At 45.4% G+C, this 22,118-nt stretch overlaps 1 protein-coding gene across 9 annotated transcripts in view; it reads right to left on the reverse strand.

The window, feature by feature from the left end:
- Positions 1 to 1,206: 1,206 nt before the first annotated feature.
- cfap74 (cilia and flagella associated protein 74) overlaps positions 1,207 to 22,118 on the reverse strand; it is a 57,760-nt gene continuing 36,848 nt past the window's right edge. For 5 of the 9 annotated variants that reach the window (XM_072713378.1, XM_023793699.2, XM_023793698.2 and 2 more), the window contains 17 exons: positions 18,155 to 18,242; positions 15,235 to 15,408; positions 14,796 to 14,929; positions 13,941 to 14,169; positions 13,465 to 13,623; positions 12,588 to 12,769; positions 11,810 to 11,944; positions 10,926 to 11,035; positions 10,612 to 10,667; positions 10,014 to 10,133; positions 9,314 to 9,469; positions 9,111 to 9,225; positions 8,039 to 8,193; positions 3,723 to 3,855; positions 3,394 to 3,512; positions 2,590 to 2,724; positions 1,207 to 1,608 (listed from right to left, as the gene is read on the reverse strand). In XM_072713378.1, the coding sequence (XP_072569479.1) occupies positions 1,516 to 1,608; positions 2,590 to 2,724; positions 3,394 to 3,512; positions 3,723 to 3,855; positions 8,039 to 8,193; positions 9,111 to 9,225; positions 9,314 to 9,469; positions 10,014 to 10,133; positions 10,612 to 10,667; positions 10,926 to 11,035; positions 11,810 to 11,944; positions 12,588 to 12,769; positions 13,465 to 13,623; positions 13,941 to 14,169; positions 14,796 to 14,929; positions 15,235 to 15,408; positions 18,155 to 18,242 (2,293 nt within the window). In that variant the 3' untranslated portion in view covers positions 1,207 to 1,515. Of the gene's footprint in view, positions 1,609 to 2,589; positions 2,725 to 3,393; positions 3,513 to 3,722; positions 3,856 to 8,038; positions 8,194 to 9,110; positions 9,226 to 9,313; positions 9,470 to 9,982; positions 10,134 to 10,611; positions 10,690 to 10,925; positions 11,036 to 11,809; positions 11,945 to 12,587; positions 12,770 to 13,464; positions 13,624 to 13,940; positions 14,170 to 14,795; positions 14,930 to 15,234; positions 15,409 to 18,154; positions 18,243 to 22,118 lie in introns of those variants that run through there. The other 4 variants (XM_072713377.1, XM_072713376.1, XR_011992141.1 and 1 more) reach the window with 4 other exon arrangements.

Genomic DNA, 22,118 nt, shown 5'->3' on the forward strand with positions numbered 1-22,118 from the left:
TTGTGTATTATAGATGAGAGCTTTCATGATGCACAATAAGCATGGCTATAATGTCTTATGCCTTTTAAAATAAATGTTCAATAATATTTATATATAATTTATATATGATTTTATATATAATATTTTATAGCCATGGTTATAATACCTAATGAATGCATCATAATGCATTATGAGGGTATGCATCACGCATTTCTATGACTGCTTCAAGTCAAGTGTTACCAAAAAATCTACCCAAATTATTTAAGTTTACATCATAAGCGAGTAAAAAGTCAGTTAGCAAAAGATCACTGAGAAAGTGAAACGTCTGAAGCCGGGTCACAGACTCCGGTTGGCAGAACAGTGAACCTCTCAAAGCATCATTTCTGTCAAAGTTTGACTGGGGACTGATGGCAGGTAACAGCGAGGTTTATGAACCGGTGGTATAATTTAAAGTCCTTACAGGGTCACCCTGTTGTACCCTAGAGCTAGGATCTAAACCAGAATCAGTAAATTTCCAGTTGCATACACAGGTGATAGTGTAGATAGGCTGCTTTTGATTAAAGGTAGGCAGCAAATAATTAATACAGGTTGTTCTGGCTAACAGGGTCAGTGCAGTAAGTAAATGTCCTGAATCCCAAAGCAGGTGCTGTGTCACTGCATGGCCCATGTTCTGGGTACATGCAGTCTGGGTGGTGATTTGATACTGGGAAGGTAAGAGGCCGCCTGTAGCGGCGCATCTCTGCCTAATCCAGATGCCCTCTTTGCTATCTGGTTATCCTTCCTGCTTGGCTTCTGTTCCACTCCTGTATTCCCTTCCAATAACTGCTTACATTGGAGAGTAAAGCGGGACTCTGGTCCACAGCGAGGTCCTGACATACATGTGACAGCCACTTAGGGCAAGTTAGCGCCACCTGCGAAGCGTGTCCTCGGATTGTGAGAAGAAGCAGGAGACGATGAGAAGACGGGGGAAGCTTACAGAGCACAGGGGGCACGTTCAGACGTGACACTTCAGAAGAACTAAAGAGCTGGAGGTGACATGGGGTACAGCCTTCTGCTGTGGTGGCCTTTTTACTGTGGCAGGACGTACAAACGCAGAGTGACATCCTCCAGCTCCTCGGTGTTTAGATCTTCCCTTCCATGGCGTTTCCACTTTCATAGGATCCCATTTATTCCGAACTGTAGTAACAACAGCGGCCTGGTGACTGTGCAAGTGAATCAGGACACATACAAATTTCCCATATTTATTCTGTTATTTATTAACAAATATCATTAAGCCTTAGCTGTGGGGGAACCTGGTCCTTTGGAGGCTTCAGGATGAGAGCAGGAGCTCCAGGTGTGAATAAGCAGCTAACAGAATTAAAGGTAAACCCCAAACAACCTGCACACCCCATTCGACATTCAAAAAACACTTCAATTTTCATGTAACATTTCTACATTTATTTCTATCAGACAAAGGACACCATCCCATTTCTATCCCGCATCTTGTCTCCTATGTCGTCCTGTAGGGGGCGCTGCTCTCTGTGGTCTTCAGCACGCTCACATGACGGTCGCCAGCAGATTCACGCTGTACACCTCGGTCTGTTCCCCTCTCAGGGACAGCTGTGCCTTGGCATGCGTCACTCTGTTAAACTTCAGCACAACAGGACAGAAGCCGGCCGAGGGTAAGGATGATAAAACAGCCCAGCGGGGATGTGTTGGCTCTCGGTTTGAAGGTACCCAGGCTGTGTCTCAGCCAAGAGACATGAGGCATACAGTACCAGTAAACAGGAGTAGGGGCAGATTAGCGGGAAAGGCCCAGAGACATTTTTTAAGATACAGAGTGAAATATGGCTAAATAATGTACCGTGTTTTTTCACCCGCTGGCAGCCAAACACCACCTACCCTTTCAGAATGAGCCGGAAGCCTCTCCCCAAACCGTACCCATTCCCGTAGGTAGACGCCCTGCCCCCATATCACTGCACCTGGCTGCCCACATACATAACCAAAGGTCTGTCTACTCTAGACGAAGAGGCCGGTAACCGAGACTGATATATATTTGAATGATCGATTAACTTTTCAAAACACGCAAACAAGTTTGCTGTCACGCCCTCAAGTAACGGCAGAAGCGGAAATTTCAGGTCCAGAAATTAAAAATCCAGACCAAGATTTTGTTTCAACCAACCAGTTGAGTACTCTGTGACTGTGGCTATTTATACTCAACAGGGTGGTTGAAACAAAATCTTGGTCTGGATTTTTGCTTTCTGGACCTGAAATGTCCACCTCTGAGCAATGACTTGCCTAGGGCCCCTGGCTCTGCTGCAAATACAAAAGTAAACCCTGCTGATCTGAGCATAATTTGTATTATAATCAAGGAGTCAGTCTTGGTTCTCTCTCCTCAGGTTTTCGCTGTATCTTTTCCCCAATCAGAGCAATACTCTCCATATAGCATTAACTGTTATACTCATGTTGTGAAGTTCCCGCCAAGCCCTTTTGGGAAACAAAATAAATGGACATTTTCCTGTTTCTGGTTGGCTAATTTTGGTCTGGACTGGCTGGGAAGAAGCGGGAATGGAGAGCACTGACACATAAGGGACCTCAGGCCATAGGTGTGACCACTCGGCGTACACTGACCTCCAGACCATTAGGAGGTGCCCACGTCACGGTGAGAGTCTTGAGGGTGCCAGGCGCCACCAGGCCGGACGGGGGCTCCACGGTGAAGCCGCTCTGCTGTAACTCTGCCAGGCTGTCCCACCTGAACTCCACGCTCTGCCAGGGTTAAGGGCCAAACGGCGGGAGCTCGTCAGTGGGGGGGGGGGGGCAGCACGGCCGCTACGGCTATGCTCACCAAAACGCAGGTGACACCACGGTCTCCTCCCCCCCTAAAACACCCCATTTACTATTTCCCAGTCGGGGCTGATATCATGTTTTTGTTTACCAGCCGCATTTGGACATGCTTACTGTTTTTTTGTGTTTAATCTCCCCATTTTCACACAATCTGGAATCACCAATTCCCCTTGGAAGCAGGACGCCGATTCTGGAGGTGTGACGACTATGAGACACTCTGAGGCTCGCGGATCCTGGCAGGTGCTGTAATGCGCTCGAGGGATCCAGCCGGCAGTAACATCACCGCGGAGCATCTGGCTGACCCAGCCCCCAGAACCCAAACCGGTCTTTGACGTCTGGGGCCCCCCACTGTACAGATGGCCAATGTGGCACGGCGTGGATCGAACCCGGGTCTCCGCCAGACACCCATTATGGTGACTGGCACACCACTAAGGAGACCTCATGCCTAGCTTTACATTGTATTTGATAATATGTGTAAATAACAGATGTTGCTTGACATTTAATATTTATATGATATATTGTCGCGTAAGAGAAACACAGTAATGGTCTGACTGTGGCAGTTCTCTGCAGTGGTGCGTATGCGAGGCATACCTTCTGAGCAGAGTGCACACATCCCACCTCCAGTTGACGGACCATGGGGACATCCCCCTCCCTGCCTGGGGCCGCCTCGAAAGTCAGCAGGACAGGCTGGGGACTTTGGTCAGAGTCTGCTGTGGACGGCACAGAAGATCTACAGCACTGTGCTACGGCTTCGTGAGCCTTTAATCCTCAACTCATTTGAATAACACTATCCACTGAACAACAATATTAATAAATAATAATAATAATCATAAGAAACACAGCAGCCTGCATTCCTGGCACAGGACTAAGCTCAGGCCAGCTCCCTCTGAGCAAAGGCAGTCGGCGATAAGCAGAGGTACCTGCAGCGCTCGTGTGGCGAGGGGGGGGCAGGCCCTCCAGCGACTCTTTGGCCACCGTGAGCGGCTCCCCCCCACGCAGGAAAGTGGCGCTCCTGCAGCACGCCCCCTGCAGCCTCAGAGAGCACACTGCTTGCTGCGTGCAGAGACACACACACGACAACGTGGAGTTAGAAACGCAGGGGGCTTGTGACTGAAAGGGCCGATTCGTCATCAGTGGCACTTCAGCTCACAGTAAAACCTTAATTATTCATAGTTCCACTATAAAGTTTACAGTTCGACCATGAACATTTCATAGTAGAACTCTTGTTTTGTCTTGAGGGTCATGGTCACCTCTTCTGGTGTTTAATAATTCTGACACTGAAGCTTACAGTTTGACTGTATAGATTTCACAGTACAGCTATGAAAAGTGTGCAAATTCATTGTAAAAATTCATGGTTGAACTGTGAAAGTACAAAAGGCACATTCACACTGCTGGAATTTTTTCCTGAAACCAGAACCTTTTTCGTCGTGTTCACACCGCAGGAACTACGATTGTCGCTCCTCGGAGGCAGCTCCAGAACCCATTTGTACCACCTGCTCCAGACTCGGTACACGAACATGAACTACTGGGGAGGCGCTGGCAGCATCTTAATCAGCTAATCATCATTTCCAGGTTTAGATGGTCTGCTTCAGCAGGGAACTCTGTAATCTGTGTTGGACTCTGGCCCTGCAGGACTGGAACTGGGGGACCCTGGTTTAGGTGCTGTTGGCATTTAATAAGGATGCCCAGGAGACCTGTTCCCTTGGGAAGACTGGGCATGCTGACTTGGGAATGACTGAGGATCCCACAGAATGATCTAGAACCTGTGGCCTTGAAAGAGAGGACTGGTCTGGCCTGTCATCACCACGGTAATGACCATCTTTCTATAGGTTAAAGTGGAAATCTTAAAAAAAAAATGATGTGACTAAATAATGTGGTTTTATTACAACTGACATTCCTTCCATACAGTCATATATTCTACAGTCATTGACAAAAGTCTTGTCACATAAGGACATAGTAACTTAAAAAGGCACATAACTTTATTTCTAATCAATCAATTGTTACAATGAATGGATCAATTTAATGCCAAGGGCTTTCATATTAATAACTGGGTGCAAAATGAAACAGTCAAAAAGTGTCCTGATGTTCACAGCTTGTTAAAGTCCAAAACACCTGTTTTTGCAAGGACAAAAGTCTTGTCATGTCTTTTAATTATTCAACCAATCACAAATTAGAGGTTCACCTGTGACAAATATTGTAATTAACATAATCCCAGGTGTGTATAAAAAGAACCCCAGCACACCAGACCTTCACTTGAAGTGCAGCCTGGCTTCTGAAAACATGCCAAAGATTCAACCACAGACCAAGTCTGCTGCTGAGGTGGCAGACATCGTTAATGTATCCAAACATCAAGTGGAGAGGATTAAAAAAAGATATAAAGAAACTGGTGATGTTCATGACAAGCCCAGGTCAGGCAGACCCCGTAAGACAACTCTTCGAGAGGACCGTTTGTTGCTTCGAAAGTCCAGGGCCAACCCTTTTTCAACTGCAGCAGAGCTACATCAGAACTGGTCACCAGAAACCGCTGTGTCTACAAGAACAGATTCTCGAATTCTCGCACGCAGTGGTCTCCATGGCCAAATTAGTGCTCAGAAACCAGCATTAACAAGAACACAACAAAAAAAGCATGTTGAATTTGCCAAGGCCCACAGCTTGCAGCAAGGATGGACAGAGGCAAAGTGGCAGAAGGTTGATTTTTCTGACGAATCATCCATTGAACTACATACCAAATGCCGCAAACACTGCAGGAGACCTGTTGGAACCCGCATGAACTCAAAATTCACCCAGAAAACAGTCAAGTTTGGTGGAGGAAAAATCATGGTTTGGGGTTACATCCATGGGGGTGTTCGAGAGATCTGCAGAGTGGATGGCAACATCAACAGCCTGAAGTATCAAGATATTCTTGCTGCCCATTACATTCCAAACCATAAGAGGGGGCAAATTCTGCAGAAGGATGGCGCTCCTTCTCATACTTCAGCCTCCACATTGAAGTTCCTGAAACTGAAGAGGATCAAGGTGCTCCAGGATTGGCCTACCCAGTCACCAGACATGAACATTATTGAGCATGTCTGGGGTAAGATGGAGGAGGAGGCTTGGAAGACGAAACCAAAGAATCTAGACGAACCCTGGGAGTCCTGCAAAATTGCTTTCTTTGCCATTCCAGGTGACTTCATCAACAAGTTATTTCAGTCATTGCCAAGACGTATGGATGTGGTCCTCCAAGCTCATGGGAGTCATACACATTATTAATTTTTTTTTTCCAAGGCACCATGACTTTATGTTCTGATGTTATTGTAGCATGTTTGTGTATTCTAAATGAAGTATATGTATAATTTCTACATTATTTTTGCATATGACAAGACTTTTGTCCAGGCAAAAGTTGACCTTTCTGTCCTAATTACATGACAAGACTCAATGAATGATGCAAAACTTTATTTTGGTATAATAAGCATAATCTAGAGGGCTTTGCCTTTTCTCATAAGCCGTTTCTGATTCCAACTGATTAACTACAGGTCAAGTTATTATTTGTTGTTCCTACAACTTGGTTAAGCGACAAGACTTTTGTCAGGCACTGTACATCTGTCTGAGTAAATTACTTCTGTTTTTTTATTCTGGTAAGGATTAATTACGATAATTTCTTTCTGCTGGTGCATCTTAGGAAGATTGTGCATAATTAAAATAAAATAGCGCACTGTGATAAAGCGGGTTCCTTATATCAGGATAGATCACCCACAAAGACAGGCTCACAGAGCACAGCAATTTCCCCCTGATGATACCATCCCATGACCTCTTGCGATGGTCAGATGTGCTGACCGTGTTGTAAGGAGACTGTTTGCTCAGCATGTGTACACAAGTCACTCTCTGCTGCCACAGCAAGCTGTGTAATTAGCTATACCAGTGTTCCCCAACCCCACCTTCAGGGACCCCCAGACAGTGCCCATTTTTGCTCCCTCCCAGCTCCTTGCCAGACATTTTTGCTCCCTACCGGGACAAACGTGGACTGTGGGCAGGTCCCCGAGGACTGGATTGGGAAACACTGAGCTGCACTATTACATAATGCATTAAGCCTGATTTATCATGTGATACACGTGAATGTAACTTAGCATGATCGCAATATAATAATAGCCACAGATCAGTCAGCCATGACTGTGTTGAGGGCTCGGCCCACTGAAACGTGAGTAATCACCAGCGGACTGGGGCTCCTTCAGGATCATATACACCTTGCGCTCTTCTGCCCCCCTTTGCTCTCACACAGGGAGAGGGGGAGAAGGCTGGCTGGGAGCCTGTTTTGACACCAGGGGCCAGGTGACCTCAGTGCCCCACAGCAACAGTGCGAGGATCAACAACGGTCTTATCTTAAGGCGGGAGCTGACAAAGGACTGCTCATGAGTGCAACAATAAGGGGGCAGTAGGGAGATTTTTGTTCCTAGGTACAAAAAAATAAAGTCACTTCCTTCAAGCTAGTCATGACTAAGGAGAAAAATCTTATGATTAAATCAATGACGCGTCTCATCGTATTGCGAGTGCATGGCTGAGTCTCAGCTAGCCTGAACTATGACAATAGCCACAGGATGCAAAGTGAGATAGGCTACAGAACAGGTCACCTACGCATCAGCCCACGTGACGGTTTACCGTCATGCCTGCCCGGCAATGTTTCAGCCAGCCTCGTTTTCCCATCCTCATAAGAACATAAGAAATTCACAAATGAGAGGAGGCCATTCGGCCCATCAAGCTCGTTTGGGGAGAACTTAACTAATAGCTCAGAGTTGTTAAAATCTTATCTAGCTCTGATTTAAAGGAACCCAGGGTTTTAGCTTGCACTACATTATCAGGAAGACTATTCCATACTCTAACTACACGCTATGTAAAGAAGTGCTTTCTCAAATCCAGTTTAAAATGTTCTCCCGCTAATTTCCACCTATGGCCACGAGTTCTAGTATTTAAACTAAGGTCCTAAGGTTTATGAAATAGTCGCCCTGTTTGGTAAGAAATTAATCTATTTGAATGATGCAAAATTTTACATTTTAACTGCTGATAAAAACCAGAGTAGCGTTTTCTCACAAACTCAGATTTTTGTTGCGAAGTACGTCTAGATCCAGCTCTGCCTGTGCGGAATTAACCAGGGCATCCCAGGCTGCGAGTATCCGGCCTTATGAAATTTCTGGAGGTAATGAAAATGAAGGGAGAGGGGACTAGTGCTGTGTCATTCACTAAAAATCAGATGTGCAAAAGTTACCTTTGTTATAAGTTCCACGCTCAGCCTGTCAGAGTAGAAAGGGCTCTCGTGATCAGGCTGAAATTTGACAGTGATGTCCTGTGTTTTCCCGGGAAGTATAGAGCCCTCTACTGGTGAGACACTGAACACACAGAGGCCGCTGTAATTCTGGGTACCTGCGCAGAAGAAAACTTACATCAGACAGAAAAAACCTCTTGATACTAAATAACGCTGATTTATTAATAATCATCGGTTTATTACTAAGTGATTAATAATTCTGGTTCTCTTCTTGAAGATGGACTACAGATATCTTCATAATGCATTATTATGTCGGTATAAGAATTAATAAAGCATTACAGCATCTTCTATTGAGAGTCATAAGGCATTACAGTGTTGATTATAATACTTCATGAGCTCCAATGAAGCTTACATCTATAGTTTACATTTAAGTATCTACACTATAGATACTTTCATAATGCATTATAATGGTCAGTACAGACCGATCTCAAGTTACGAATGAGATCTGTTCCCAAAGTCTGTCTTTAAGTCAAATTTGTAGGTAGGTAAAAAAAATAAGTGCAGGACAATAATAATAATAATAATAATAATAATAATAATAATAATAATAATAATATTGTGTTCAGCACATCACTGCTGTACTGGGCTGTTATTTTTGCATTTCCATGAACGGCACCAACAATCGCACTGCGTTCAGAGCTGCTCGCATCGCACATCTCAGCCGTTCTAATGCTTAGCCAAACAGTATCTGGAGCCCTAGAATCAGTCTGCATGCTGCATATATTGAGGTGCAGCCACATGATTTGCTGTTTGAAAGAGCAGGATGTTTGTGTTACTGAGCAGGTATGCCTAATCAATTGGTAACTGACTGCGTACTTAATTCAAACGATAAAAATTAGGCCAAAAGAACAAGTAACGACAAATAAATATGTGATATTTAGAAAGTGCAACAAACCTAAATCTGTTAACAAATAGCTCACCCTTCACTTATTGATAGTAAGAAAAACAGAAGAAAAATCTGTCAAATAGTAAAAACAGCATTTTGCCATGAGCCAGGATTAGCTGAGAGCCTTACCCACAACGGGGAGGCTGCCCAGAGTGAGGAATTCTGGGAGCCCCTGGTGCTTCGTAGGAGAGAGGCTGTGCAAGTGGACATGGACTCTCGCCTGAAATGAGGATGTGTTCTGAAGCTGGCCGTAGAGAGGGACAGAGAACGGGGCTGAAGCACTGTTGCTGGTGGTGACAAGCTTGGGAGAAACTCCGAGGTGGCCTCCATACCGTAAACACTTGTGAGGCGCTCTCTCCCGGTAACACACATCCGAAGTTCAGGATCTTTCCCTCATGCAAGCAGGTCACTTTGGACTCTACTCCAACTCCACACAGTGAGAGCTGCAGACTCATCCTGCTGCACCTGATTTCCACAGTCTCAAAGTACTGTCACAGGGAGCAACACGTCTCATTCTCTGAAGGAACACTGTACTAATAATCATCAATGTCACATTCTCTCTCTATGTTACCCAGAATGCACCTGTTCCCACTCTGCAAAGCATCACTTTCATCCCCCTCAGGCTCTAAACAGCTGCTCCAACTGAGATGTTTAATTCATTTCCCTTTTCCTTCCCTTCCCTTTCTTTCATTTTCCTTCCCTTCCCTTCATTTTCCTTCCCTTCCCCTCCCTTTATTTTCCTTCCCTTCCCTTCATTTTCCATCCCTTCCCTTCATTTTCCTTCCCTTCCCCTCCTTTCATTTTCCTTCCATTCCCTTCATTTTCCTTCCCTTCCTACCCCTCGTTCCTTTCCTTCTTCCCTTCCCTTCATTTTCCTTCTCTTCCTTTAATTTTCCTTCCCTTCCCTTCATTTTCCTTCCCATCCCCTCCCTTCCCTTCTGTGTTACCAGTTACTTACCTTACATTTAACCTGCTATAAACCAGAAAGCCTGTGCCACGTGCTCATGCCGTCCGCTGTGATGCTGCTCTTACCTTCCTAGCTTGAGTGGGAGTGAAACTCAGAAGGATGGTATGTGACATTCCGGGTTCAAGGGGCCTGAGGGCATTTAGGATGACAAACGGGCCGTAGATGTCAAGAAGGGAAGAGCTCAGCTGCGAGAGGTCCTGTTAAGGGTGCTGTAAGCACTCTTCCTTGGCATCACAGCATTGCAGAGGAATGCATGACTTCATGATGTACGTAACTGGGTTCCTTAGGAGATGCTTAGCCCTTCAGTGGTAGAGCAGTGTGGCAGGCAGCCACAAGGCAGGAGAAATAACTGAAATCAAAACTGCTATACATATAGAAGAGCCACCTCCATGCTTTCTCCACATCTCCTCAATCTCTTTCCCTGCCCAGCCAGCTGACTCTAAGGTCTAAGGCAGCTGGTCAGAATGGGCCAGCATAAGTTTCATCATCTTTATCACCTGCCGGCACACAGCACATGGTAACACAATGATCACTGAAACCCCGCCGCGTGACATTACTCTGCCCCCTGCTGGCCTGTAATAGTACAGAGTCTCGGATACTTCCCGAGCCGCTACACCACCTGCTTCACCCAGCATGAGCTGGCTTTCATCTTTAAAAGGATACCTCCAGAGTCTCCTGAGAGATATTCTGCACTGTGACCTGCTGCACAACCTTCTGCCCTGAGGAAGAAACAGAAACAGACTACGGAAGCACAGACAATTCAATTAACATATTAAATACCTGAACACTTATAACAGTGGACAGAGTCCCAGTAAATACACGTGGACTTCTGTAAATGTATCTGTGAAAGACCTAGTGTTTCAGTATTTACCTTGGACTGAACCTTCCTATCTATTTTGGCTCTTGATAGACTGATCACAGGTCTATGGCCACTGTTATGCACTTTGAATGATGCGAGAGCGTAGACTTGGGCTGACCTGTTTCCACCCGATGGAAATTGAGCGTTGTCTGGCCGTTGTTGGAGATGACCACCAAGCAGGGGCGTACAGCGGGGCAGTGCAGCTCCAGGTGCAGGGGGTTATGGGGACTGACAGACAACGGGAAGTGCAGGAGACACCCGACAGTAGATATTCAGGGACTTTAGACCTTTGGTATGAATTATACAGTACCAGTCAAAAGTCTGAAAACATCTGCTTTTAATGCATTTGTCTGTATTTTAGCTGTGTAATTCACCTTATAGTAAAACACCTCGAGGTAATGAAGTAATGCATATCAAATGTTGCCAAGAGACCAAGGGTCAACATTTCAAAACTTTCTCAAATTTTTGACTCTTCAAAATTTTGGCTTCACTGACAGAATTGCAGACTCCTGACATTCTTCCAGCCAGCTTCCAGATGTAGCCGCCTGGAATGCTTCTCCAACAGTCCTGAAGAAGTTTCCACAAGTTCTGGGCACAAGTTGGCTTCCTTGCTCTTAACCTTTGACTCATCCCAAACCATCTGTGTGTGGTTTAGGTCGGGGGAGGGATTGTGGGGGCCAGGTCATCTGTCACAGAACTCCACATCTTTTCTTCTTCACAAGATATTACTCACTTCATAACTGCAAGGTGTGCTTATTATTGTGTTGAAAAACAAAATGCTTTTCAGTAGGTGTGTCCAGACTTTTGACTGGTACTGTTTATAGATGCATTTTAATGCACTTCTGGGCAGAATTTCCTATTAGACAGCAATGTGTAGTAACAGACATATCTCTGCTCCCACCCAGGACATTCCCCAGGTTGTCCAGCTTCCCTGGGACTCTGTACTGAATAACCCATTAGAGATAGTGCTGATGGGCCCAGATCTTCAGGGTTTAAAGGTACCTGTGTGGGAGCCCTCCGTCCTGAGCGAGGCCCATGTGCTTGTCGCCGGTGACAAAGCAGGGGACAACATAGCGACTGAAGTGTCTCGGGCAGGAGCGGAGCAGGGAGGCCTTGCCTATGTTGTACTCCTCCGAGCTGGAAAAAGCAGAGAATCCCACCGCTAATGGCCTGACGGGTCTTATGTAACCGGCGGTTACATAAACCGGCAAGAAACCGTAGCATTTTATACTGGGTTCTGAAAGGGTGAACAGCGCAGTCCGGATACGCCGTACACATAATCAGTATACTTTAAGAGGGCCGCCGGCATTCCATCATGGCAGTAGCCCATGCCCTGTGCTGGCCGGCAGTATCTCCAGCCCCCACGATCCTGATCAGGAAAAGTGTTTAGAAGATGAATAGAGAGATGGCAACCAGGCCATGAATTCCTGGAATATGTGTGGCGCGTACTCCCTTAATTAATATTTAATCAGGCTGATTCTGTCTGCCTGCTTCTCGTCATTTTTTAATCACTGAGACACAATGACATAAAGTCTTAGAGCTTTCAAGAAGAACTATGTGTTTTAGTATTGAAGTTGATGCATCACACAGAATCGGATTGAATTTCTTTTACTTTGTAGGTGATCTGTTACTCTTTCCTTCACAATCCCTCTGTCCTACATATGTATAGACACTTAGGGGTTAAGCATGTCCTGGTGCTGTTAACCTTTTTTCTGTGTAAAATCTTTGCTTGAAACCTGTCAACGAAACGACCTTCGCTGATGTTCCTGCGCAGCCTTACCCTTCCTGGATGTCCTCTGCTTTGGGTGGCTGGAACGGGCTCTGAGTCTTAGGGAGTGTCAGACACACCCCGCTGCTCTTGTCCTTTGTCACACCCTTGCCTGTGGTGCCCCTAGCTGGTGACCCGCTGGTTCTATTTGGGCCAACTGGTGGGTCCTTCTTGTCCTGCAAAGGCACGGGTCTCTGGGGTAGCCCGTCACAAACCTTGGAGTCAACTGAAATCCCCTTAGTCTGATAAACATCAAAATGCTTTGTGATGCTAATTCAAAGAAGGAAAATAGCAAAATTAGATTTTTACTTAATTGCATACAGCTGATCAAAATACCAATCACCTGGATCGGTATAGATAGCTAATCACTTTACTCAAGGTTATAACTCCTCCTCCTAGAATCCGTACATATAACTTAAAAATAAATAAAAAACTAAATCCTTTCTTAGCAATTTGCACAAGTATAAATACAGGAACAGTACAGTATGAATGCAGGTACAGTACAGTATGAATGCAGGTACAGTATGAATACAGGTACAGTACAATGGAATTCCTCTCTACACCTACCTAATCTTGCTCTCTATAGCTTTTGGGGTGGGGGCTCCACAGTACAGGGTCAGATAATATGTAGCACTCCCAGAACTGGGGGGTTAAGGGCCATTTTCAAGGCTCTATGGATATATGACTGTTCTGCCAAGGCTGGGGTTCAAACCTGAGATCTTCCGACTCCAGGCCCTGAGCCTTAGCCGCTGTGCCACCACCCATATTCTACACCCAGACTCTGTTCCCTGTAATAACTTTGAGCAGCTCGGAATGACGGACATCCCTTCAGCTTTCTTTGATCTGAGGCAGGCAGTGATGTATGCGAATGAGCAGCCGGGTGCCTCACCGACACGTCCTCCTCGGAGTCTGGGTTGGTCCCGGCTCCCAGGCCGAGTGGCCCCCCCTCCTGCCGCCGGTGCTCCCCACGGCACAGCAGCCGGACCGCCTCCTCCCTCACCTGCTCCTCGGACAGCCTGGGCCGGAACGACACCTGGACAAGGCACCTCTGAGAACACAAGGCAGGTGGGCTCTTCATGAGGCTGGGAGGTGTGTTTTAGGGGGTGGGGGGTATTTTGGAATTGCTTATAACTACATTGCAATATACATTATAAATACATTGCAAAATGGGTAACAAAGAAATTTGCATCCTAAAGCCAGTAAACAGGTGGGAAAATAATCGGCTTGGACTTAATACTTGGGGATCCCATTAGCTGAGAATCCAATAAACATCTGTATGCAGTTCATCACAGTGCCCCCTCTATGCATGCATGATAAAGCGTAAACAAACCCGGGCGGAATGCCTCCTGGTGAGGTATTTATTACCTGTCCAGGCAGGACCTGCCCTCCAGTGGGGGTGATGCTGATCTCGGAATCATCCGGCGGGACAAACTGAAACAGCTGTGGCGTCCCCTGGGGCTCGGCCTGAGGGCTGATCACGTACAGCAGGGCCGTACTGTGATCCCCTACTGCGGTGGCGGCAAACTTCAGCAGGGAGTGGGACAGCTGCAGCTGGGGGTGTGCGGCCGCGGCCCGGCAGGAGAGCCTGAAGTCCCTGCACCGGCACAGGGGCTGGAGTGGCCAAGCTGCACTCTAACACACTAATGTTCGGGCGGCATGGTGGCTTAGGGCTACGGGTTCGAACCCAGCTGCTCTGCGGGAGAGGGGGCTCCTTCCTCAGTCTAAAGACAAGCAGTTTGCCTACTTGACTTCTCTAAATTTCCTCTAGTGCGGGGCTATTCAAATCAAGGTCCCAGCCCTGCTTATTTCCCAGCCTTCCTTTATCTGTGAGCCAGGTGTGAAACCTCTGGCCAATCAGAATCAATAGTTATTAAACTATCTGGGAGAACTGAAAACAAGGCCTGGATTTGGAATCGAGGTGCAGATTTCAAGTATGTCAATGTGTGCCCTGCATGGACTAATACACCTATAAGAGTTATTATTTACCCCTGTGTTGCCTGAGATAGGCTCCAAGGCCACACATGAGCCTGAACGCATGGATCTTTTTGCTGTAGAATACATACATAAGGAAGCCAGATCTCGTCCTGTGAGTCATACTGATCTGCACCTTCTCCTGCACACTGCAGACTCACTGCATCTGCACTGACTTGTCATCTATCGCAGGCTGTCGTTAAGCACATGTTCGCATGAGCCTCGGCTCTCATGCTGCATCCCGCTTACCGGTTAATTCCTGATTTGCAGGTGAGCGGGAAGCTGTATTCCCCTGCCTTCTCCGGGCTAAAAATGATGTCAATTTCCAGAGTTTCCAGGGGAAGTAATGTGCCAAAGCCGTCATTGGGCTGAATGTCTATGAACTAGATGAGGAAAAAAAACAAGCCCTTTCATTTGTGTTTAGGCCCGGTGAAACGAAAAGCTGTAGATGCAAAGTACATCCAACAGATGGCGATCTTATTCTAGTCTTTTCCTGCTCAACCCACACTTCATCTTCAAGTACAAAAAGTACCCTTGATAACGATACAGTCAATTATAAATAGAAGCGGCTTCTAAGATGACAGGGCTGGGAAATGGAACTCTGTATGCCTGGGATGTAAATTAAACAACATGGCATACTAGCAGTCAGTGCTGGGGGGCGCTACATGACCCGGAGTGTGAGTCGTACCTTAGGGATCGCCAAAAACCCGAAGTCCTGTGGCAGAAGGGAGAGGTTCGTTAAGCGGACGCTGCTTTTCACAGAGTCGAAAATGGTGCAGTGCCCAAAGTCCACGTCCGTCCTGTCAAACTCCAGATCTGAGGTCGTAACGATGGCGTGGACAGTGAACAGGACGGGGCGGGCCTGGAAGACAAGTGAAGCGGGGCGCGTCTAATTCACCACATACTGGGGGGGGGGGGGGGATTAAGAGAGGAAAATGCCCTTATCCACTGTGCTAAATAAAAAGACGGAAATTTCAGCAAACGATCAAAGTAACTGTGGAAACCATTAGGTGCGCTAATTCCGTGACAGAGGTAAAGAATGGGCGTACAGATCACGAGGCAGGAGAGGCAGCTGGGTATGATGCAGCGAGAGAGCAGCCCTTGGAAACCCAGAGCCTGGGCAGCTGGTTGTGAGCGGTGCAGCCATCCTACAGGGCGGCGCCAACAGAGCCTGTGCGACCCATTGCTGCAATGCTGAGTGTAATTATAAAACCTCCCTACAGCCGGAACACTACAGACGTGGCTCCTCGGGGGGCCCAGGCTGGCCCGCCACACGCACATGTGCACAGGCGTGCAGAAAGGCATCCACATAACACTGTGTAGAGGAGCGCAGCCCTTTCATTCCTGGACGCCAGGCGGACGCCTTTTGCGAGTCTGCTGCTGATCTTGTTTACACGGCCCTGGTGCCCAGCTCCATGCCACACCGCCTCCCGGTTGGCCCTTGAGCCAGGCTGCCGTGGGCAGGGGAGGGGTGCTTCCGTCAGCCCCCCCGCACGGGGGACAGGTTTTCTCTCCGCGTGCGTCAGTGAGACCTGCAAGCCGGCCGGGAGCTGCGAGATAGCGAAGCACGCCATGTCCCCAAACCTCCCCTTTCAGGGGCAATGAGTAGCACGCGGTGGCATTTTTGGCCAAGAGCAGATGAGCCCCATCCAGAGAGAGGAATTAGATGAATCATTTCCATAGCAGTAAGAGGCACAAACTCGACTTGCTCCCAATGCCTTACATGACTTTTCAGTCAAAGATGGTGCATATGGGAATCTCTGCTAGCAGCTCACAGCAGCACAAACCCACGTTTGCAATAAAACGCAGCACATAAAACAAAACTGTGAATGGATAATGCTGTTCTCAACAAAGTCAGTATTCCTAATAATGGAACTGCACTTAAATTTCAAAAACACGACAGAAGATTTAATTTGCAATTTACCACAAGTACAGGCATCCAGGAAATATTTCATTCTCATGTCTCTCTTATGCAGCTGACAGTGAATCTTGGGGGTCCACAATTTATCTGGCACTTCTAGAGGAGTTTTTGGGATTAAGAGCACCCCCATCCACACTGGTCACTTTAACTTATTAATTTATTCAGTTCCATGATATTCATTCCAGACTTTTATGCTGCTGTATTGGTTTACATAAACACTGCAATATGTGTATTATCCCTTGTGCCTATCACTGCGGTTTCGGGTTGTCCCGTGTCTTGCACTTTAAGCATTGTGCAAACTCTACCCTTGTCAGTGCCCTTTGTATGTTGTGCCGTGCACCTGGGAGAACATTATTTCTAGGGCTGCATGACATCACATCACGATATAATTGCGATTATTCGGCGCATGCTTTTCAGTACGATACGGACGTCTGCTTATGCCCACAATTTGGCAAGTAGATTAGTGGTACGCCTAAAATATTTATGAGATTTGTATTGTGACGTCCAAAAGTTGGAGATCTGTACAAATTCAGTGTATTCTTATGGTTATTAAACTTGGATAGCAGAATATGTCACATGTTACTCTTTTGGTATATCGTAGAAGTGATAAGCACTGAAGTGGCGACAAAGCAAGGGACAGCTCAGAGACCACAGCACCTTTAGAAAGAGGAGACCTTGTGGATAATCTACGTAAAAAGACGTCAGTGGTGTTGTGGTACTTCTTGCCGTTCAAAGTCCAACGCATCTATTAAACATAAGAATATGCCAAATATATACTAATTACTAACTTCTGGGTGTCACAATACACCTCTTGTTAATATTTTAGGTACGCTGCTAATCTGCTTACTGAATTGTGCTTCTGCGTAGTACAGAAAAGCTGGCGTCCGGACAAATGTTCACACTCGTTCTCCAAAGCCCTGTTGATTAGTGCACATATTAGCCCTTATTATTTGGTGATACTGCATATCTGTATATGGATGGTGTGACAGCAAAGCACAATTGGCTTGACGTGACATGCGTGCACAAGTCCATTGCGTACAGAGTCATATATCACCCCTAATTATCACACCATAACAGCTTAAGCTCTGGTTTAAAAATAAGACAGAATGGACCGCATAATGTAACAGCAAAAATCTAAAAAAACACAGCAAAACTGGTCCCAGGTCAGTTTGTTTAATTTTTATACTGGCCTCCTGATCATAGTTGCCCGGAAGCGGTCATACGATTTAATAAAATAGTTGCAAAATTAGTAAAATTAATGAACTAATTTAAAAATACAAGAAAAACACAAAAATAAATAGATAAACAAAAAAACAAACCAACAAATATATTAATGGGTTCATCGTGTGCAATTAGTGAAGAGACAAAGATCAATGTGTCGAATTAACAAAAAACTAAAACAAGGGTAGAAAAATCCCCATCAATTTAACATTTATTTAAAAAAATAAATTGTATAAAATTTGTATAAAAAGTTGAAGGAATGTGCAATGACATACAGTGTCTGACAGCCCAAGCACACACACAGGTACGGACAGCAGGGAGCGCATTAGTCTTTAGCTACAAAGCTTAAATGCATGTGACAGGAACCAGGAGAGTGAAAAGCAGTCAGTGCTTTGACCAGGGATGGATTTGTTCTCACGCTCTGTGTATCACATTATCAATTAGAAAGTGACACTGTGACACTGACCTGGCCAGCTACTTGTATTACCACCGGGGCAACCAAGACTCCCGTTTCACAGTCGAAGAATTTTGATGCATCCTTGGTCAAAGAAGATCTGAGGAAAACAGAAAGAGCCAATACTGAAAAAAACGATCACTTTATTTATGACATACACTAGGTGGCATGTACCAGGGTTAAGGATGTGGATTTTAACCTGAATGCTGCTTGTACAACACTGGTCCTAGCTCTATAAGTGGGTGAAATAATATGCAATTTGAACACATGAGTCAGCAAAACAATGAAATGTAACTAATTAAAAGTAAATAAACTTGGTTCTTGATGGACACCATCAAACAGCCAGCCTTCCTTTGAATACAGTCTCTCCACGGGGACTTGGAGCAGCTGCTGGTATGTTTAAACATCTCAAGGGACCACAGAGACTACAGTTAAAATACGGGTATGGTTCTAATGTGTGGGGTATTTGGGGGGGGGGGGGGGGGTGAGTGGAATGCCGCAGATAGAGGGCTGACAGACATATTCGCCTTGAGGAGGGTTTAATTTAAACCGGATGTGCAAATGTGCAACTGCACACACAAGAAGCCAGGAATACTTCATATACCCTGGACAAGACTGTAGTCCATTCCAGGGCACGCATACACACACCAGCACAAGCACACAAACACACACACACACACACACACATTCACTCACAAAATCGCAATAGCGGCACTTTGGAATCAGCTATTCGCCTCAACAGCATGTCATGTGGGAGGAGGCCCACACAGGCTCTGGGAACATGCAAACTCTGCAGAAAAAGGGCTGCGGCCGTATACAAATCTGCAACTTTAGTGCAACCTTTAGTGGAGCCTATCTAGGACCTGAACGATGGACTGTGGACACCAGCCAGGGAGCTTAACCACTGAGGCTCTGCACAGCTGATGGCCTTAATCCTCACATGAATCCTGCCTGCCGGTGTTTTTCATTTTATAACAACATTAAGGTATTCAAAATAGTCCCAAAATAAAGAAAACAGGAACACAAATAAAACCAGTAAATGCTGAATGTGTGAAGTCCAACCTGTGGAAAAAAAAAGCATTTACAAAATGTAAATATTAAATTTGGAGTGGTACATGGTCATACATTTAACTACATTAACTGTGCAGCATTCCTGAGGTTGTCCATCAAGTCTATGGTCTCAGTATCATGGTTACATTTTGACTGGATCCTGGAAAGATGCCTGGTCATCTCATTAAAGCACCAGTTGTTCTTGGAGGAAAAAAATCAGGGAGCAGTCGAGGACTCACTGTCCGGCACTGGGTCACCTCTCATTATGAACTGGTTCATTAGTGCACAGAAACCAGCACTAACTGGATCAGAACAATAATCTGTAAAATTACTGAAATGCTGGTAAGATATGTTTGATGATAAATACAGATAAATGGGAATCACCAAAGAGACACGAGTCATTAAAACACCACCCATCCTGCATTTCTTCTTTGCACAGCTGATGTGGTGTCTAACAGCATGAAGGCGATGAATGTCATTGTCTCTACATGATTTTAATTTTCTGAATAGCAGTGATGTGCTATAATGAGTTACGGTTTTAATGAGCTTGGCTGTAATGTCTTACACATGCTTGCTTTTTATATTTCCATGTTTGTCCCATTAAAATGGTTGGGAATCATGGGGGGATTTCAAAAGATGACACATTACAACAACTCTGCTGGGAACAATCAGGGCTGAGACCAGAACTGCTGCTTTACCTCCTGTGGCAAAAATCCCAAAGACCGTTACACTGGTCTATGCTGGAGCTTACAGCATATATACAGTATATACAGCAAAACACTGCACTGGATGACCGAAATGATCCGAAATGCTGGTCTCCCATGCTGAAGGGAGAGACCTCAAGCAGACCACCAACAGGCCAAGAGCGATCGCTACAATATTATCAAATGTAAAATTGACACAGTTGAAGTTATAATTTGCTTATTTTGTTGACGCAGACACATCAAAGGAAGAATCAATGCATGAAATATATACAACAGTCCTACCATGCATATTCTGTACTAAAAAGTGAAAAATTCAAGCAGATTTTTCTTAGTTTGATGGGTTAGTGATATAAGTGTCAGCAATGCTCCAAGCGGCCAAAAACGTCCACTTTCGAGCCGATGGTTTGTTTGCAGTGCTGTTTGTTCCCTGCTAATAGTGGCCCTGTTGGAGCCAGGCTTCTGAATTAGCTTGGCAGAGGGTATTGGAAAGATCCGGCTGGGTGTCACTGTGGTCCATCTGTCCCTTGGGCACTTCACACTGCCCGCACTGGGCTCCCTCCTCTCTCCCGCCCACTGCCCGCACTGGGCTCCCTCCTCTCTCCCGCCTCTCCCACTGCCTGCACCTTCCCCGCACCTTTCAGGGACCTGGGTGAGCTGGCTGACCACAGCTCGCTTTTTCGTCTTAATGGGGCCAATGAAAAGCCATGGATGAGGTAAAGACGAGCACAGAGTCACCTGCAGTTGAAAATACTCATGTTGTTAAATATACACTAACTCTCCATCGCATACACAAAAATCAATCCATCCATCCATCTATCCATCTGCTTACCCTGGTCAGGGTCTTGGGGATACACAGAAATAACATAGCTAAATACATTTCACTGTTATTGTAGAAACTGAATAAAATACCAAATTCACACTATATGAATCAGAAGGGACTTTGAGGACCTGATAGATCTTGTTTTCAATGGTACTAACCTTGCTGGAAGTGTGAAGCCCCTCTAGAAACCCATAATCAGAAGTTTACCATTCTAGAACTATAACGACACAAAAAAGCCACGTTGCCCACGTGAGATTCACACTCAAACTACACGTGTGAAGTCTCACACTTCCACTTGGCTTGCTTGTGCCCATTAAAAGAGTGAATATGAGACTAAAGGCCAAAGGGATTAACTTCTCATCAGGCCTGGATAAAGTCAGAACTGCTGCTGTTAGAATTTAGCAATTTAGTTCATTTTCACCTGTACAATCCGGGTAAATGGCTGCATAACCATGGGTTTGCATCCAGACCGATCTCCCTTTTACGAGGCTTGGTTACCAACATGACCATTAGAAGGACACATCGCCGGCCCCATCACCACATGCAGATCTTTCTGGATAAATTATGCACCGTGCCCTGCCAGGTTCCAGAAAACAACATCCATCCATCCATCCATCCATCTATCCATCCATTTTCTGGAACAACTTTTCCTGTTCAGGGTTGCAGGTACATCATTTTACTTTTAAAAAAAAAACACTCAAATGCTGCTACAAATTGGAAACATACCCTCCTCTAACCTTTTCACTTCCAAAAGATGATGCTTTTATACTTTTTCCAAGTATTTAGAAGCTAAGAAAACCAGAGAAATCAGAGTTGAGGAGGATAAAGGAGTGTGACTGTTCCTGATTGGTACAATCAAACTGATGGTGCTACAGAGCTTTTATAAAAATAAAGGCTGTTTTAAAGGCTGGATTAAACAGTGTCACAATGATGAGCCTGTAAGGGCCCCTTTGCTCCATCCAAAATGCATGAAGCCAGTCTGGTGTAACTAAGACAGATCACTAGTCATAACTGTGGGTTTACACTGGAATGGCTCGGAGTGGCTGCCTTTAGCTTAACTGCAGGCATGCAGATGGATCTGCAGGATTTCAGGCACATTAAATCACACTCACACTGCCAGTCATAGTGACTTACTCTTATACCATTTGCATTATATTCATTTGGAGAACCATTAATATTAATTCAGCTTGACAATAGATTAAAAACTCAAACTACACTGGCCATAACTATTCTCATTTCACATATTTTAATTAACATTTCTTTTTTTTTTTTAATTAATGAATGCTTTTATCCACAGCACAGGTAAGCATATTCAAATACAATGGACTTAATATCATCTTTCATAAAAATCCTTCCTGTGTTTGTCCTGGTAATATGTTCGGAGTTAGCATTAGCGCAAATT

The sequence above is a fragment of the Paramormyrops kingsleyae genome, chromosome 6 (assembly GCF_048594095.1).
Source record: "Paramormyrops kingsleyae isolate MSU_618 chromosome 6, PKINGS_0.4, whole genome shotgun sequence".
Classification (NCBI taxonomy): domain Eukaryota; kingdom Metazoa; phylum Chordata; class Actinopteri; order Osteoglossiformes; family Mormyridae; genus Paramormyrops; species Paramormyrops kingsleyae.